The 20864-nt window shown below is 30.9% G+C and overlaps 1 protein-coding gene across 1 annotated transcript in view; it reads right to left on the bottom strand.

Moving 5' to 3' along the window:
- Positions 1 to 12529: 12529 nt before the first annotated feature.
- Positions 12530 to 20864, bottom strand: part of Sps2 (Selenophosphate synthetase 2) — a 58127-nt gene continuing 49792 nt past the window's right edge. Inside the window, exons 3-4 of the mRNA XM_065499494.1 lie at positions 13519 to 13712; positions 12530 to 13458 (exon numbers count right to left, since the gene is read on the bottom strand). Of these exons, the coding sequence (XP_065355566.1) occupies positions 13067 to 13458; positions 13519 to 13712 (586 nt within the window). The 3' untranslated portion in view covers positions 12530 to 13066. The remainder of the gene's footprint in view (positions 13459 to 13518; positions 13713 to 20864) is intronic.

Genomic DNA, 20864 nt, shown 5'->3' with positions numbered 1-20864 from the left:
CTCAATAATATCAAAATTTTAAGTTGCAACTATGTACAATATTATAATGAATATACCACAATGATATAATACAAATTTAAATCGATAAATCCAAAAAATTTTAATTTAATATGTACTACTAAATAAAAGTTTATAATAACAAAATTATTATGAAATTTAAAAATTAATAGTGTATTAACTTCAAAGCAAATCTATGAAATATTAAATTAATTCAAAATTTAGTTCAAATTTATTTTCTTTTCTTCTTTCTAGTTTAATCAAAATTCAATTACATTCTCATTTAATAATAATAAATTTTATAAATTAAGATTTCAACTTTACCAGAATAATAATCTGCAAATTCACCTTCACTGCCCACTGTATCTCTCTGTTTCAACACTTCAGAATTATATTCTGCAACTTCACCTTCACTGCCGCTGTACTTCTCTGTTTTCTTCACTTCAGAATTATATTCTGCAACTTCACCTTCACTGCCCACTGTATCTCTCTGTTTTCTTCACTTCAGAATTATATTCTGCAACTTCACCGTCACTGCCCACTGAATCTCTCTGTTTTCTTCACTTATTCACCTTCGTCTTTACAGCATAAACTTCACTCAGACACCTCTCACAGATTTACTCAGTCAGCAACCACTTCACAAAATCAACATAAATAATTTTAAGCTTGATGAGTGCTTCTCAATCATTCACTGCTTATTGGCTTTCTCTGCTGCAACCTCTGCTTGCGTATAACGACGCGATCAATCTTGTAGCATCAATCACTAACTCCATCTACTGCGTTGTGATTACTCAAAGTTGTGTTGTTGTTGTATAACTCACTCCATCTACTGCGTTGTAGTTAGTTAAAGTTGTGTTGTTGTTGTATAACTCACTCTCTCACATTGGTTTTTAGTTTGGTGGTGGGTTTTGTTGTCTCTCATACACAATTATTATTTATACAAGAAGTGTAGACTTCTTCTCACTCAATGCAACGAAATAATATAATTTTTTTTATATTGAATTCTTTAAATTCTTTTGGTTTCAAGGTTTTTATATTTTCGTTGTGTTTATTGTTGTTATTATTGTTTGTTGTTTTTGATAGTTAGTTTACTATGTAAGATTTATTTGTTGTCCACCACAGTTTTTAAATTACTTTATTTTATTGTTAAATTTTTATTGTTGTTTTTTTTTTGTTTCACTCTATTTTAATCCACTTCGTTTATTTAAAAAAAATCCCGGTTGAGCCCCCAAAATATATGTAGGTGTATTCTTTTCTTTTAAAATAATGCACAGTTTGTTTAATGACAAAAGTTTATTATTTATTTATAATTCATTTTCTTATTTATGATTAGTTCTTATTTTAATTAGAATACTTTTACAATGTTTAATATTAATAAAGTTAAAAAAGGTTTATTTTTAAAATAATTGCAACTTCACTGGCTCACTGAAAATAACTTCACTAAAAATCAACTGTCCTCTTTAAAGGCTAAAACACAACTCTCCGTTTGTCAATTCTTATTTGTCTCTATACCTATTGTCCGCATGTCCGTTAGTTTTACAATAGTTAGTCAAGTCGACTGAGGTTGGCACCCTACATGTATTGCTTGTCTTCTATAAAAGTAAACTGACACTCCCAAAAGCAACGAATACTTAACGAATGGTTTTAATGCTGATAGAATGAATTTACATACATGTTAAAAGTTTTACTGTTAAACTTGTGTAACTTAACATACTGGTGTTGCACAGTGGAATAGAAAAAAAAAGAGGTAAATAAATCTGTAACTTGTAGACGCTTAAGGCCGAACTATAATATGCATAAGCTAGCTTAAGGTAATGTCATAACCGAACGAAAAGTCTGTCAAATGCTTAAGGAAATCCGAAGAAACTTTTAGATGACCATAATGTACTTACGTGCATTCAAAACAATTTAGCTCCATTTGCACATTTATGTGCAACATGCAATTAAAAAAATACGTATTTCTTATTATTTTATCAAAATAAATTAATTTTCTTCATCCTTTTCATTTATTTCTCTATTTTCTTTGTATAAAATAAACAAACAGCTGATCCCGTACGGAATGTGCGACCAGCTTCGAACTTTGCTTAAGCAAATAAAATTTGACGAAACTTGACGAAACTCTCTTAAGTACATTATAGTTTGTCACATACATTTTATATGTATTCGCACAGTTGCTTAAGCTGACTTAAGCTAGTGTATGCATATTATAGTTGGGCCTTTAGTCCGATTTCAATAAATGTTTACGTGCACAAAGAGAAAATACTTTCGAGTTTAAGTTTTGAGTTTCGAACTCATGGTCCCACCAGATGCGCGGCCAGGGGTCCCCAAAGTAGGACACCTCGCGTTTGTTACATTATTAAAACGATCCTATTTCTTCGTTTGGGTTCCGATTTCCAAAAAATTACATATAAAGAATCTCCTTGTCGAGTGCTATAAAAAACATCGTCGTAGCTACCAAATATCTCTTATAGCTTAGGAGATATTCGCATTTTAAAATTAAATTTAAAAAAAAATTTACCCACCCTACTCCAGTTTTTTGATAATATTGGAACTAAATATTTCCCGATTTTCTACATTTTTATTTTATTGGACTAACAATAAATGTATATGTTAAACAGAAAAAGAATTGTTTAAAAATCATGACCGACTTCAATGTTATATGCATTTTTATTTAAAAATTTTAAAATACTAATTCCGTAAGATTCTGTATACAAACTACATATGTATGCACACTAGAGTGCTCCAAAAAAATAAAATTGCGAATTTTGACCGTCCCCCCCTATAGAATTGTTCTATGTATTGTAGAAACACATTGTGTAAAATATTAGGATGATAGGATAACGTTAACTGGTGGCGCAACGACGCTGAAGTTTTGAGATGCATTTACAAGGGGAAAATATGTAATTTTTTCAGTTTTTGTAAAAATTTTGCCATTAAATAATGACTTTTACAATTTAATTTAAAAGAATCGAAATGTGTACGTAATTGTCGTTATAATAAGATATAAAAGACAAAAATTGGTGAAAAAATGTTAAAGTTATTAAAAAATCGCCAAGCCATTAACGTGTCTCAGGATACTAGAACAAGAAATTTATGAACAAAATTAACATATTTTGAGAAATATTAAAATAAAAGATTATTTTTACTTAAAATATATCCATATTTACTTGTATATGAGTTTTTGTCCTCGTAGGATACCGTTAACCTATTCGCAGGTATGACCAAAAAAATTAAATTTTTTTAACGGCAGTTTCAAAACTCCAATTTCAAATTTTTTAAAATTTTGTTAAACAAATTTCAGAATTTTTTGATCATCACATGGGGATTTATTGACAACATAATAGGGAATAAAAATGTGAAAAAAGTATGTCAATACCTCCTATAGTTTTTCCGTACCTGCGATATAAATTTTGCGATTTTCGAGAAAAACTAATTTTTTGGCCATATTTTGGGGAATGACCAGAATTTCCTTACTGTAATGATTTTTAAGTAAAAGCTATTCAGAATAATATAGTCCAGGTAATTTTAAATATAGTCTGGAAGTTTTACTGAAATCGGAAAACTTTAACCCTTAAATCGTGAAGGTCAAATTTAAATTTTTTCAATATTTGGAATTTCTCATGGAAAGATAGCGAAATATTATATATTTTTGAGCCGATTTTGATGAAACTTAAGAAAAATATAAAATGAAGTCTAGTATTCACAATAACAGTACAAAAATTGAAATTAACCCTTAATAGCACTTGGGGTCCAAATGACCCTCAACTTTTAAAATCACGAAAAACACATTCATTTTGACCCCATGTACTCTTAAGGGTTAATTTCCATTTTTGTACTGTTATTGTGAATACTAGACTTCATTTTATACTTTGCTTAAGTTTCATCAAAATCGGCCCAAAAATATATAATATTTCGCTATCTTTCCATGAGAAATTCCAAATATTGAAAAAATTTACCTTTGACCTTCACGATTTAAGGGTTAAAGTTTTCCGATTTTAGTGAAACTTTCAGACTATATTTAAAATTACCTGGACTATATTATTCTGAATAGCTTTTACTTAAAAATCATTACAGTAAGGAAATTCTGGTCATTCCCCAAAATATGGCCAAAAAATTAGTTTTTCTCGAAAATCGCAAAATTTATATCGCAGGTACGGAAAAACTATAGGAGGTATTGACATACTTATTTCACATTTTTATTCCCTATTATGTTGTCAATAAATCCCCATGTGATGATCAAAAAATTCTGAAATTTGTTTAACAAAATTTTTAAAAAATTGAAATTGGAGTTTTGAAACTGCCGTTAAAAAAATTTAATTTTTTTGGTCATACCTGCGAATAGGTTAACGGTATCCTACGAGGACAAAAACTCATATACAAGTAAATATGGATATATTTTAAGTAAAAATAGGCTTTTATTTTAATATTTCTCAAAATATGTTAATTTTGTTCATAAATTTCTTGTTCTAGTGGCCTGAGACACGTTAATGGCCTGGCGATTTTTTAATAACTTTAACATTTTTTCACCAATTTTTGTCTTTTATATCTTATTATAACGACAATTACGTACACATTTCGATTCTTTTAAATTAAATTGTAAAAGTCATTATTTAATGGCAAAATTTTTACAAAAACTGAAAAAATTGCATATTTTCCCCTTGTAAATGCACCTCAAAACTTCAGCGTCCTTGCGCCACCAGTTAACGTTATCCTATCATCCAAATATTTTACACAACGTGTTTCTACAATACATAGAACAATTCTAGAGGGGGGGACGGCCTGTACCTAGAAAGTTTTTTTCGTCCATACAATCTTGGAGCACTCTAATGCACACAAATGTCAACGAATACTTAACGAATGTGGTGAATGCTTTTAGTTTCTTATGCATGGCAAGAGAGATATAGGCCTGTACCCATCAACAGCAAAAGGATTTTTGTTTGGTTTTTTGATTGGTATGACAGTTGCGACTTTTCATGCTTGAGGATATATACCAGGTCCGATCGGGATAAAATTTGACGTGATGAAAAAGTGCAATATTTTTGAAGGACGGAGTTGTAAAGTGGCATATTTTTGAATCTAATTGAGATAAGACCAAAAATTAACTTATCTAAACATAAAAATATAGCTCGGAATAAATGTGGATCGAATTGTTCCTAATATTTGCAATCCTATTAAAATTTTGATATAAATTTTAGTTTTAGAAATTCAATGAATATGTAATAAAATCTTTATTTATTAACGAAACTCAATGAAATTTTCAACATTTTTTAAGTTTGTCATTTTAAATAACAAGGTGTAAAAAAACTTGTTAAACGGTCAAAGGGAATCCGGCAATTCCTAAAAATTGGAGCGAAAATCCCAAAAATTTTATTTTTTACAATTTTGTCTATAGGGTCCACATTTCCTTCGGTGCTGGGAAAATACTTTAGGGATAAATAGGGAACACATCAGGGTTTCCAAAACTGCTTTCCGTTTTCTGATCCCAGCTTTGGGATTTTAGAACATGTGGCCCAAAGTAGAAATTTTTATAAAAAATAGTCAAATTCCGAAGGACGTAGGGGCGACATATTAAAAAAATGGGACATTTTTTATACCAAAATGTTCTCCGTAAAGATACCTTACAGAAAAACATAAAATTGTTGTATGTTCTTAAAGAAAGTTTTTTTTAATAAAAAAAGAGTTACGTCACCTTTTCGCCCAAAAAACAGCAAAAATCTATTTTTTTAATATTTAAATTGAAAATCGTTTATTTTTGGATCCATAATAGATATTGATTTGAAATCTTTTGTATATTATTGGTAATTTTGTTGTCTAACTAACAAAACAAATTCGAGTCCATTAGGTCCAAAATTACGCCCTATACTTTTAAAATAGCGGGCCAAGGTATGGCCAAATTTTAAAATTTCAATTTTTAAATGACTATAACTCGAAAATTAGAACAGATAAATAGCACACGCAGGCATGTTTTTTCAAGACCTAGCAGAGCGCATTCCAAAAATATAAAAATCTTTGAAATCGGATGGGAAACAAAAAAATGGCACGTGTTAAAAATTTTACATGTCGAAGGTACCCTACCTTGAGCCCCTATAGCGCCGCCCCTGGAACATTTGTAGGATCCATTTTAATAACTTAAACTCGAATGCTACTCGGCTACGGTCAAGTCCCATTTTATCCCGATCGGACAAGCCGTTTAGAAATGCCAGATTTATTTCCAAAAAATTTCGATTCTGCCCCACTGTGTGTTGTTTAGATGAAAAGCTGAGGTTTCTTAGCATTGGATAAGATATGCGATCTTCTCCGGGTGTCTTGCCTTTAGAGGATTTATTGTTTATTGCATTAGTTTTTGTGTTTTGAAATATTGAAGAAAAATGTGTATCAGCATATTCATTAGACCAGTGTTTTGCGAAATAGTTAGCAATGTCAAAAGATGATGATAAAAAGTCAGAGCCAGTCCTCATAAATTTAATTGTATTGGAATTTTTTATACCAGTAATCCGTTTTATATCGGTCCATATTTGTTGTGAGGTGGAGCTGGGGTTAATTTTGGAAGTAAATTTTTGAAGACACGCAGCTTTGCTTTCCTTAACTGATCTTCTAAAGAGTGCATTACATTTTTTGTACATGATTAAGTTGGTGTCTGTTCTTACTCGTTGGAAATTGTGCCACAATTTTTGCTTTTTATTTCTTAAAATTTCCAGATTAGAATTCCACCAGGCGACACGGGGTTTGAAATATCTGAATTTTGTTTGTGGTATACTAAGATTTGCCGCAGATCTAATAGATTTAACTAGAGATGCTGCTTGCTGGTTAACGTTATTGGTGCTTTTGATATTTTTTATGTTATTATCACACATTTTTTTGGAATAGTGACCAATTAGCGAGTTCGATTTTGTATTTAGGTTTGGCTTTAGTTGGTATTTGACGATTGTTTCTCTCAAATTCAATTATTATGGGGAAGTGGTCGCTTCCATGAAGGTTTGTTAGAGGTTTCCATGAGCAAAAGGGGAAAATTATAGTAGAACAAGAGGAAATGTCTACATGAGTAAATGTTTTATGGGTGGAGAAGTGAGTTGGAGCACCAGTATTTAATATTATTAAATCTTCATTTAATATGAAGTCTTCAATTATTTTTCCGCGATGATTTGTTATTGTTGAGCCCCATAAGGTACTCCAAGAGTTGAAATCACCAGTAAGGATAAATGGAGGATTAATGTTGTTTACTATTGTTTTTAGTTTGCGTTCTGAGATGCTTTCCTGTGGGGGTAAATAAGTATTTACCAGAGTTAATTCTTTGGTTTTTATTTTTAAAATTTCTTGTTTTGTTGTTGAATTTGACAATTTTTGCAACGCATTGGCTTGGGGAAGAATTGTCGAACTTTGACTTTGTGCCATGAAATATCCAATTTTTCTGGGGTGGAGTACTTATCGAATGTTAAAAGCATATCTCCGCACGGGGCCATTTTGGTTTTTTCTTTGATATTTGTATATATCAACTACGCATTAACATAGTGATAATGATAGAGATTGGACGTGTTCTATTTTTTACTCCGAGTTAATTCGTTATCCTAATGTTTTTATCGGGAAATAAATTACACCTATTTTTTATTAACGCGAAAGGACGCTTATATTTTAATAATATTAAATAATAAAAAAATCAAAACATAAACTAAAAGACAAATAATTAAAGAAAATTCTTTATTTCTTTTTTGAACCTTTTTTGTACATTAACATTAAATAAAGATCAAGAGTGTTAATTAAATTATTTACAACTACTATTAAATGAGTCTCTTAAACGAAAACAGTGAGCGAAGGTTGAGTGTAAACGGCAGAAACACATACGTAACAGTTAATGCAGATGAAAAAAATATAAACAAAACAAACAGAAGAATAGATGACAGCTTGTTTTTAACCGCCAAGCCTGTTAACCGTGCTCGTTCTTGTTCCCCCGCATTGTCAACAACTAATGATTGTCAAACAAAAGAAAACCCAACAGCTGTTAATCTGGAGTTACCAAAAAATACAAATACTTTATTTACGACTGAAAGTATGCTAGCAATATCAGCTTCAGAAACGAAATCCACCACACCGACTACAATTAAAATTAACCCATTAAGCGGCGCTATACCCAAGATTAGTCAACCATTAAATAAAGATAGTGAATCCCAAATACAGGTTGGAATGGACCGGTATTAAAAAGGGCACGAAGTCCCAAGTCTTCGAAAGCGGCACCCTTGGCTAAATTATATAAGGATAGTGAACCTGATAGACTAAATAATGAAAATCGTTTTTCTATTCTGGAATGTGAAACAGATGAACCAGTAAATAAAATTACCTCTATAAAACCACCCCCTATTTACTTGAGAGAAAATAATTCAAACTCACTGGTTCAGTGCCTGATATCATTAATAGGTGAGAACTCTTTTTACGTTATCCCAATCAAGAAAGGCACGATTCATGAAACTAAAATACAGGTCAATAGTGAAAACGATTATAGAAAGGTTGTAACAGATTTTGAAACTCAAAAGAAAAGTTTTTACACTTATCAGCTGAAAGGAAGCAAGGGTCTACAAGTTGTAATAAAGGGTATTGACTGTAATGTTGAACCACTCGAAATAAAGCAAAGCTTAGAAGATAAAGGTTTTAAGACAAATAATGTGATAAACATTAGAAATCGCGAAAAAAAACCCCAACCACCCAAACCTGAAAAAAATTAAACACATCCCATATATAACCTGAAGTACTTATTGCATCGTAAAATTACGGTAGAAGAACCACATAAACGATTTGGCCCCGTCCAATGTATGAATTGCCAAGAATATGGACAGACCAAAATATGAATTGCCAAGAAAATGGACAGACCAAGGCATATTGCAAATTGCCACCCGTATGTGTTATTTGTGGAGAGTTGCATAACACATCCCAATTTAACAAATCCAAGGATGATCCTAAAATGAAAAAATGCAGCAATTGCGGAGGTAACAGCGAACTACAGGGGTTGTCCTGTCTACTCAATTGTTAAAAAATCACAAAGCCATAAACCGAAGATTTTCCCCGCTCAGCCATTAAATAACATCAATTTTAACTACCCCCCGTTGCAACAGACATATGAAAACAAAGAAACATATGCAAATGTACTAAGAAACAACCAAACTCAGACGCAAGTCCGTCAACCACAAAACCAAAATATGAACCCAGAGGTAAGAGAGCAACCGCCAATTTTCAATTTTACCAGACTAGAATCTACAATAGAAACTCTTGTGCAATCGGTAAATAACTTTACAAACTCAATGAGTAACATGATGCAAGAAATGCTTAAGATGCAATCAATGTTATTGCAGGCTGTGCTTAACAGACCATGAACTGCCTAAGAATATGTTTTTGGAACGCAAACGGCATTCGCCAACATAAAAACGAACTCGAGTATTTTCTAAAAAGTCATGAAGTTGATATAATGTTAGTTTCGGAAACCCATTTGACGTCTAGAAGTTTATTTAAGATAAATGGATAGGTTTTTTATGGCACAAATGATCCAAGAGATAGAACATGTGGAGGCTCTGGAATTTTAATTAAAACCCGTATCAAACACCATTCAATGTGTGATATTTGTGAAGATTATCTTCAAGCTACGACAATCTGTTTGGATGATTGCTACAGAAACCTATTAATTTCGTCGATATATTCACCTCCAAGGTTTTCGATTACTGAAAACAAATATGAACATTTTTACGAATCACTAGGACCCCGATTCCTGGCAGCTGGCGATTATAATGCTAAGCATACTCACTGGGGATCAAGACTTGTAACCCCGAAAGGTCGCGCTTTGTTTAATACAATTTCTAAATTGAATTTGAATGTGCTGTCGAGCGGAGAACCAACATACTGGCCTACTGACCCAAGCAAAATATCCGATGTCATTGATTTTGCAGTTACAAAAAATTTACCAATGGTATGCTTCTTCACAAACGCAAAACTGACTCGATTAATAAATATCTGGAGAACTTAGATGCCACCCAGTACTCAAATTACTCTCTATGGCGAGCTACAAAAAAATTAAAAAGACCTGTTATGAGCAGACCTCCTCTACGTAATTCTAGTGGAGGCTGGGCGTGAAACGATACTGAAAAAGGAAACCTGTTTGTTAGTCATCTAAAGAATGTATTTTCCCCAAACGAGTCAAACGACATAATAGAGTTACCACCTACTTTACCCCATATTACTGCAGCTGAACCACTTCGTTTTGAGATTTCAGAGATTGTCAAGGCTATTGTTGATTTAAACTCCAAAAAATCACCTGGTATTGATAAAATCAGTAACAAGATGCTCCTCGAGCTACCCCAAATTGCATTAAGAATAATCCTATTTATTTTTAATGCTATATTACGCCTTCAATATTATCCACCAGAATGGAAGCTTTCTTTAGTTACAATGATACCTAAGCCGGGAAAAGATCACAGTAAAGTAGAATCATATAGACCCATTAGCCTATTGTCAAATATATCAAAGCTATTCGAAAAACAGTTAATGCACAAGTTAAAGCCGATAGTGAATCATTTTGATTGTATTCCAACTCATCAATTCGGATTTCGAGAAAAACATAACACCATAGAACAAACTCACAGTTTGGTAGAAATCATATCCAAGACATTTGAACAAAAAAAATATTGTTCTGCACTCTTCATCGACGTTTCGCAAGCCTTCGACAAAGTATGGCATGAAGGATTATCGATAAAAATAAAACAATATTTACCAGTGAACACACATAAGCTTCTAGAAAGTCATTTAAGTCATCGAAAGTTCGTTCTTAAAGAGGGAGACTTCATAAGTTCACCACAGCCTATTGAAGCAGGCGTACCCCAAGTATACTGGGTCCCTTCGAACCCACATATATACTTTTGCTGATGACACAGCTATACTAGCCATTCATGAAAACCCCCAAGAAGCATCTGTACTGTTACAAGACCATAACTCGACATAGAAAGGTGGTTAAAACAATGGAGAATAAAAGTAAACGAGCAAAAATGTATACATCTTACATTCACATTGCGTAGATAATCGTGCCCTCCAATCCTAATAAATAATCATATAATACCTCAACAAACTGAAGTTAAATATCTAGGTCTGCATCTAGACCGACGTCTTACCTGGAAAAAGCATATAGATACGAAATTGACTCAAATGAAGTTAAAATTACTACAAAATTACTGGCTAATTGGTAAAAACTCGAGATTGAGTTTAGATTGCAAACCTTTGCTGTACAGCTCAATAATAAAACCCATATGGTGCTATGGAATTCAATTATGGGGCACGGCCTCAGCTTTTAATATTGAAAAAATTCAAAGATTCCAAAATAAAATATTACGAATGATAACAGCAGCTGTGGTTTTTCGTCCAACTGTGGTGGGACGTAAATAAAAAATAATATTTAGATTTAAGATTTGAACAAATTATTGATAGTTCACATTATTTTGTGAAGATACAATAAATAAAATAAAAAAAAAACTACGCCCTGAGGTTTTAACTCATTGATAATTTTTATTTCGGGAATATTGATCAAATAAGGTGCATATATAGTTCCTTTGGAGAAATTTAAATGAGAATGGTATTGACATTTAATACTGCAGATTACGGGAAGATTTTTTGTAGAAATAAGATTTTCGGCGTTAGTTTTGTTACCAATTAGAAGAAGGAGATTACCATCTCTTAGTTCGGATACACAAATAGTATCTGAGCAGATAAGTTTTAAAGAGCGGTGGACCGAAAAACAGGAGTATTGTTTTAAAGTTTTATCCTCAGATGTGGCTGAAATAACAACATACTTTGGATCGGGTTTTTGGATAACCGGAAGATAAAGAAATACATCGAGTATATTCTGGTTTGGGCGTTTTTTTCGCCCGGGGGGCATCCGCTAATAATGTGAAGCGGTTGTCCCCCAAATTGGGAGGACCTGACATGATCACTATACTGTGATGATATTTTAGTTAATTACTATATGGGAGAAAACTTTTTGTGTTCACTGTTTTTAAAATGTAAGAAAGAAATTAAATAATTGTAAAATTTAGGAATGTTTAAACAAACAATCGCACGACGCAAGAGTTAGTCGAAGACTGCGTATTTTTTTTTATTTTTCAATGAACTTTGTGCAAACCTTAGAGTTTCCATTCGGCCTAATTTTTTATTGGAGGCTTGTAGACCAAATGGAAACTTTTTCGACCCGGCAATCAATCAAGGATCGCAGGAACTTTTTGTTTCTACCTCATATGCTATAAACGGTATAATGCACATTTTAATACCGAAGAAAAAATTTCAGCAACCAGCGTATAATATTTCGAGTCATTGCTAGTAATCCCAGCTCGCATAAATTATGCCTCCACATGTAGAAACCATACACTTGGGATACTTGTGGTGCCGCGGCGTTTTCTTTTGCATTTGACGTAATGTTCTCATCTGCATTCCCATCGTTGATGAGCAAAAGCTTACTTTTCAAGCATAAAACTTACCCTGCTTATTATAAATTATTTAAATAAAATAAATGTTTAATTATTTTCATATGAATACAGGAATAAATATTTATTAAAATGATTTTAGTTTATCGAAAATAGTATCCCAAAATATAAGATCGGATTATTTCCTGATAGCTGTATCTTTATGAAATAATCGTCATGAATTGGATGCATTCATTTTCCTTAAACTAAAAGGTTTAAAAAACATAAGTCATATATAAATATTTACATAAAATAAATTCATACACATTTAAAATATGATGAAATAAATATGAAAATGGTAAAACTTGTGTGGCCAAAATTTCAAAAATCGATTCTAATGCAAGATTACGTAATTAATAGTGGGTTCAATGCCCGCCAATGCAGGATTTAATATTTATTAAATAAAAAGATTTTAGTTCATCGTAATTAGTACCCCAGAATATAAGTTCGTATTATTTCCTGATAGCTGTATCTTTATAAAATAATAGTCATGAGTTGGATGCATACATTTACTTAAAACTAAAATGTTTATAATTATGTATTAAATATATCTACCTACATATTTACATTACATATTCATACATATTTTAAAGATGATGTAAATCAACTTCGAAAACCTCTGTATCATTACTCAGAATTGATTCGCGTTTATGTGATTTTTTTACATATCCGACGATCCAAGCTAACTGTTCACCATTAGTTATACTTTTAAACTCTTGGCAAAATTGATCGGAATATGCAGATGGCATTGATATTAATAGACCTCCAGATGTCTCCACAGATTTTCCTGCACGTAGCTTGGCATCTTGGTTCAATATACTTCCGAAAGATAAAACATTTTTAAAAACTGGTATTTTCTTGATAACAAATTGAAGACAATCCTTTTGAAATTCTGCTAAGTTTTGAGCATGACCCAGTAAACCAAAACCAGTGACATCAGTTGCAGCATTAGCTTTGTATTTGTGCATTAGTATAGCCGCTGAAAATAAAGAAACAATTTATATATATTAAGATCGCATTTCCAAAGTGTCAAACTTACCATTTTTATTTAAATAAGACATTGTATTTATTGCTAATTGATATGTTTCATTAATGTCGTCATCAGAAAATTTTTGAGCCAGTTTTAAATATTTATTATTTCTTTCCTTAAGCCATAGATATGCATTTGTTGCTAATTGCGTTCCTAATGGTTTTGTTAAAACAAGATGATCCCCGTCTTTGGCATTGTGAGGCCTAAATACAAAAACAAATATTTCATCATATATCGTAACAAATAAAATTCAAATGACAGGTTTTTATTAAAAGTTGTATTAAAATAAATCTTCGGCTGATTATCTTTTTAATAAATAAAATAAAGATTGGATATGCGTAATACTATTTTAATACTAGCTACACTCGGTCCACGTTGCTGGTCCTTAGAATTTTTTTGTTGAGGAAAATTTTTTTTCGACAAAATTAATTTTTTAAAAAACATTTTTTTGTCGAAAATTTTCAGACCTGAAAGCCTATATATAGAAAACTTAATAAACTATCTATAAGAATTGAAGAAAAGGTCGATCAACAATTTACAATAATTTTTTTTATGTCATTAGTAGTATAGTGTAAAAATTTGATTTTGCCACGCCCTTCCGCCCACAGACCAAAAATCAAAAATCTGACTTTATAATGTTACCCGCTAGGCTTTTCTGAAGATTCCGTGAGAATTTCATCAAAATCGGTCCAGCCGTTTTTGAGTTCATTCGGAACATACATACATACAAACATCCATTTTTATATATGTACTAGCTGAACCCGATCCGCGTTGCTGGCCCTTACAATGATTCTCTTTTATATTGCATCTCGATTTGAATATACAGTGTCGGACAAAAAAAAGCACGGACTTCCCCGACCTAACATCGCACCCGAAACACTGACAAAGTTGTAGCAGATATCTATAAGTACAGTGGCATGATATGCCCTTAAAAAATAAACGGATGTATTTAAGGCAAATGGGATATTATATTTATGAATTTATCTTAAGGACAGGGGATATACGTTTCTTTTTTTTATTTACTCGGGAGCAAACCACATACAAAACATGAATTTTCCAAATGTAAGCCAGCAATAGTCAATGATTGGCCTTATGCTTTGTCGTTGAAAATCGTTGGTATGCGTGAAATCATTACGTCTTTGCATTTTAATCTGCCACCGATGATTGTTGCCTCAATTAAATTTGGTGAACATTTTTTGATGGTCAATCGTGTTCCGTTGCATAATTTTGGCGCGTTTATGTTGCGAAGAAACATTATCTGTGATCCAACCTTCAATGTTTCAGTAGCATAATTGAGGCTTGTTCTTCGTTCATTACTGTGTCAATCGATTTGTATTTCATTGTTTCGCCAATCAGTGTGACGCCAGAACAGTTCCTTTTTAATTTAAGCCAAATTTTTAGTTCTATATAGTTTTTCTACTTGTAGTATTTTCTACTTTTCTATTTTGAATTAGAATTTGAATTTTAAAATTTTTTAATTTTTGGTAGCAGGCTTGGTTGGAAATTTTAGTGTATATAAGGCGTAGGAAAATTTGGAAAATTTATCAGTCTTGTTTCAATTGTGTTGTGTGAGTTTAAATATTTAAATAAAAAAAAAATATAAAGAAAATAAAACAAACAATATTTTTAAAAAAAGTGAGCAGTATAAGAAAATAAACTTTGTTCTTGGTGATTGAGTACAGAAGAAATTTGTATATTTATATACTTTCCTTCAATAGTACTATTTTCAAAAGCTAACGGCAACAAATTTTGTTGGTAGGTATTACGAATATTTTGGAAATTGTAGGAAGTGTCTAATTGTGAAATTTTCTTGGTTTAGCCGTTAAAATTTTTTATTCCTTGACTATTATACCAATTCAAATGTTTGATAAAGGAATTCTACAACACTAAACATTGAGAATCGAATAGAAGGCTGAATTTACGAATTGTTATTGAAATAACTATATTTTTAAAGATAAAATCTGTCTTTTTAAAGACAAAATTTTTTTTGTTTTGTTTCCTGTTTAAACTGTCTTCTTAAAGACACGTTTTTGTTTTGTTTCCTGTTTAAACTGTCATCTTAAAGACACATTTTTGTTTGTTCAATCTGTCTTTTTAAAGACAAAATTTTTTTTAATATTTCATCTTTTGAAATCAAACTTAATCAATTTTTGTTTATTTTTTTTTAACGTAAATACTTTTTAATAATTTTTTTTAAATTAGTTTTATTTAATTTCTACTGTAATACCATAAAAAAAAGAGATTGTATATAATAATTGTTTCTAACTTTTCAACTGATAAAACTGAAGTGAAGAGAGCTCTGTTCATCGTCCGGATAAAGGGTGAGTAATAAAGAATTTTTTTTTCTTAATATCGTTATACAAACAATTTTTTTTTATGGTACTTTTTTTATTTTTTTTCTATTAAAAAAATAAATATAGTAGTTATTTTCTTTGTTAAAATTTGCATCTAAAAATTAACCAATTAAAAATGTTAATGTTAATTGTAATTTAATTTGTATTTATTTCGTGATGGAATAGAATATTTATTAATAATGGGGTAAATAAATTATAGGAACATTTGTTGTATTAGGGAATATCCGATTTTTTTTACATGGCCTTTTGGGTATTAACAGGCGGGAGGGTAAGATAGGCCTCAACAGCGAGATTATTCGATCTACTCGCTGGTGCTCTCAACCAGAAAATTATTTATTTTTCCGATTATTTTGTTTGTTTGTTATTTATTATTTTCGGTGTTATTTATTATTTTTTTTTTGTAACTCGGCAAATTTCAAGGTATAGACAAGTTCCCACACCATCTGAGCTGGAGCCGGTGCACAAGAACACCGAACTGTCTCTTTTAACACCCAACCTTAAGCCCGACTGTTACATCAGTTTCAATTAATTCGCTCATTGAGCTTGTTGACATCATCATTTTTTGGTACCAAAATTGCACGTTCCCACAGCCAATCCGAATTTTTGTAGTTGGTTGTAAGACTTGTGAATACCTTGTCGACAACGTATTGAATATTCATTTGTATTTGGCAGAAGTTCGGCGGGAACGAAATCTGATTTGTAGTCGTTGTTTACTATATTAGTTGTACTTTCGGAAATTTTGTTTATCATCGGTTGATAATATAAAAGCACTTTTATAGTACAATGTTAACAGCGGCTTACTTGTTTTATCGAACGATATGAAAATTTGGTATGTACCGGACATGTTACACCAAATCATTCGCTTCAGAGTACACCACTGTGAATTAAAATTTTTAAAATGATGTTAAGCAACGAAATTAAAATTAGCATTGTTTGATCGTTGGGAATGAAAAAAGCATTTATTTCTCGAATGAAAAAATAAAAATAATTTTTTGAAAATTTTTTTTAACTTTTTTTTTATTTGCAAAAGTTTGGACACAATTACTGACCTTGAAATCATTAGGTATTGTGTCATTAGCGGTATAGTGTAAAAATCTGAAGATTCACTGAAAATTTGATAAAAATGCCGATTTCGTGCAAACTTCACATAAACCATCCCCAACGCACAGTGGTATGAGAATAAAAAAAGATGGAAATAAATCTGTAACTTCTAAACCCTTACCCCGATTTGAATGAAATTTTACATGCGCAAAGAGGTATTGTAGTCGAATTTAAGTTTTGAATTTGGACCTAATGAGCCCACCAGGAGCGGGACCAGGGGTTCCCAAAGTAGGACACCTCGGGTATGTTCAATTTTTAAAATGATCCTATTTCTTCGTTTGTGTTACGATTTAAAACATTTAGAATCTCCTCGTCGAGCACTACATAAAACCTCGTCGTAGCTATCAATTATCTCTTATAGCTTAGGAGATATTCGCATTTGAAAATTTAATTTTCAACATTTTTACCCACCCTACTCCAGTTTTTTGGTGACCGCGGTTCCAAATATTCCCCGATTTTATCCATTTTTCTTTTATAGGATTAACAATAGATCTATATATCAAATAAAGAAAGAAGTGTTTAAAAATCATGGCTGAGTCCAAAGTTATATTCATTTGAATTTAAAAAAATTAAAAAAGGAAAAAAGTACTTTTATTCTTTTTAAGTTATCTAAAAACTTTCTAACAGGATGTATAATGAATTTGTACTTTTTGAAAAGCTAACTTTACGCCAAATATTTTAAATGAAAAAAACATTTATAATTTTTGATACCGACGGGAGCAGGTCCATTCAAAAAATGACTATTTTTATGTAAAATTCAACTTTAGGGCAAAAATTCTCAAATCGCATATTCGATATCAAAATATAGTAACCTATTTTAGATGACCCAATAAGTTCTTAATTATTTTATAAAGGGTTCCGATAACCCCGCCCCTGCACTATAGGTTAAACGGCTACCAAAACTGTGCTAAAGTCCAATTTTTCAAATGCAAATATTGCACTTTTTTTAATGCCATATTGTAAGCAATACTCCAATTTAACTAAGTCAGCCTTTTGTTTTTGGTAAATATTAAATTCTATTTGACAACACGCAGTCAAAGACATTGCATCGTAATTACTTAATAAATTTTGTTGAAAAACCTGTATTGCTTTCAAATTTTCAATTGCATGTTTAAATAATTTCGCGAGTTATAAACAAGAAAGTGAAAATGGAGAACAATAAACTAAGTAAGTAAGTAATGTTTTTGTTAAAAAATGTGATAAAATTGTTTAACTTGCTTGAAATAAATCCACTTTTTTAACGGCAAAGTTCGGCAGATTAAATGAAATCAGAAATGAATATATTGAAATGTTATAAACCAATTTTCATTTACATATTATAGCCATTTTTAGCCGTTTTCGAATAATGCTATCTTTTTTAGGTTATTGTTTGAAATTTGGCTTAACGAAAATTCAAAAAAAGAATAATTTTATGCCGTTTTCAAACATGTTGACAAAATTGAAGTAACCATATTTTCAGATGAAGTGGAGAAGCATATAACGAAAACAATAAATTTGTTATACCCTACACCACCATAGTGGGGAGGGTATAATGCGTTTGTGCAGATGTTTGTAATGTCCAAGAATATTAGTCTAACACCCACCTTAATATGGTACATATAATTTTTTCGACGCAAGGACGAAGCCTATTTAAATTGGGTGAAATCGGTCCATTATACCACCTAGCCCCCATACAAATTTCCTCCCGTAATTGGACTTTATCGGTCATAAATGTTTAATTTATATAGGTATCTACACAAATGTTGCTCCAAATAAATTTTATATATACGGAATTCATGTCAGCTAATTTTATGATGATCGGTCCTTAATAAGTCATAGTTCCCATGTAATACCCGCTTCCGAAAATAACTTTAACATGCATAAATCTCTTAAAAATTTTGGTATACACATAAAATTCAACAGAAAATTCAACTCTCATAAAGAAAATAATCACAAGACCTAATTTCATGACGATCGGTCCATAATTGGTCATACCTCTCATATAACCCACTTCCGAAAATCACTCACGAATATAAATTATTGAAATTTTAAAAGCAAATGAGACTCTTGCCAATGTTTCTTGCAATCTATTTTACTTCATATTGCTGAAAAATTTTTGAGATGCAAAAAGACGCTGTAATGGAAGTGGAGAAGATATAGTTTTTAAGCTCCGAATTAATATTAATATTAAGCTGTACCTCAGATCCATTAATTTCCACATCATTTTTAGATAGGCGCTTACAAAACCGGAAACGTTCCACACTTCTACCAGAAGTAATTCAACTGTTATGTTGCAGTGAACCCATGGAAGAATTTCACTTTAGCCACCAAGACAATGAAATTAATTAAAGCGAAGAGGATCTTTTTGATTTAAATTTAAAAATGAATTAGATTTAAGCAATTACTAAAAGTTTTAGTATAATTAAAATATGTATTAAGTTTGCATTAATGATTGTAAATGGGTTAATTTTTGGTCGTTAGTGGGTTAAATTCCATTTTTTAATAGAATTAAATTCATTAGGTTTTGGTTTGAATATCATGATTTTGTAGTCGTTATTAATTTAGCACAGAAAAAGTAGTCATTTAACCTATGGATATTGTAGCCAAAAAACGAAAAAATCCCATTTTTGGGATTTTTCAAGATTTTTTTAGGAATTGCGGGATACTTGATAACAAATGTCAAAATTTGTTTTCATTTTTGCATTTTAAATAGAAAAATCTACATAACTGTGAAATTTCATTAAAAAATATTCATAAATAAAAATTTTATTTCAATTTAAAAATTTGTATCCAAGGTCTATTAATAAGGTCTGTGCAACTAAACAGCTGATAATTTTTTGTCCCTTTGTGTTTACATACTGTGTTCGTCAAAATTTGTTCACAATTTTAGAGCGCCATTTTTTCAAATTTGTTTACTTTTCTAACGTTTTGTGACAAAATTGAAAACTGAAAAAATAAATTAAAAACATAAACAAATAATAAAAAGTGTCGTGTACAAATTGAAAACGGAAAAAATAAATTAAAATCATAAAAAAATTAATAAAAAATGCGTTACTTCTCTTCAATAGTTCGTGAATTTTATATATCTAAAAAAATAAATGTAATATACATACATTTATTTTTTTTGTTGAAAATAAAATTATATTATGTATGTTTGTTTTGGTAATGTTTTTGACAAGTTCAGTATAGTTTTACACAAACAAAATGCCTGTTTTTCTTTTTGTTTTCGAATTGTTGTAGAGTTGCACAGACCTTATTAATAGACCTTGTTTGTATCTATGCAAAATTCAATAAAAAGCATTTTTTGTCATATTTTTCAAAAAAGTATTCCATGAATGTTTTAATTGTCAAAAGTTATATGGGGCATTTCACGTCAAGTGAACCAACTTTTGAAATCGATGTCTTCTGATCGCGATGAAATTTGCACCAATGTTAGTTCTATGGGATAGTAATTCGGACACCATTTTTCAACAAGATCGGTCAAGAACTCTCTGAGTTATAGGAGGTCAAAATTTGACATTTTGGCCAAACAGGTGTTTTTTTTTATCCATATAACTTATTACCTATTGTTCTTAGCAAAATGTGTCCCAAATAGTTTAGATAGCTATTTATGCAATCTTTCGAAAAAAAAAATTAAAAAAATTTAATAAAATATTTTAGATTTTTTTTTTTAAATCAAAAATATTTTTGACTTTTTTTTCAAAATGGGCCCTTTTTATTTTTTTTAAGAAAGCTTAGGTCTTTTCCTAAGCGACCTATATGGTCGCTTAGTGGGATGCGAGTGGGATATCTATCAAAAAAAATATTTTGTAACTCAAGATTTAAAATTTTTGAATTTTTTTGCAAAATCAAAAACTTCGTTGACTTTTTTTAAAAAAATGGACCCATTTTTTAATTTTTTTTTTTTTGCTCAGAAGAAAG

The sequence above is a fragment of the Calliphora vicina genome, chromosome 2 (assembly GCF_958450345.1).
Source record: "Calliphora vicina chromosome 2, idCalVici1.1, whole genome shotgun sequence".
Taxonomy (NCBI): Eukaryota; Metazoa; Arthropoda; class Insecta; order Diptera; family Calliphoridae; genus Calliphora; species Calliphora vicina.
Note: the sequence above shows the minus strand (reverse complement) of the source record. Positions and strands in the feature narration are given on the sequence as shown.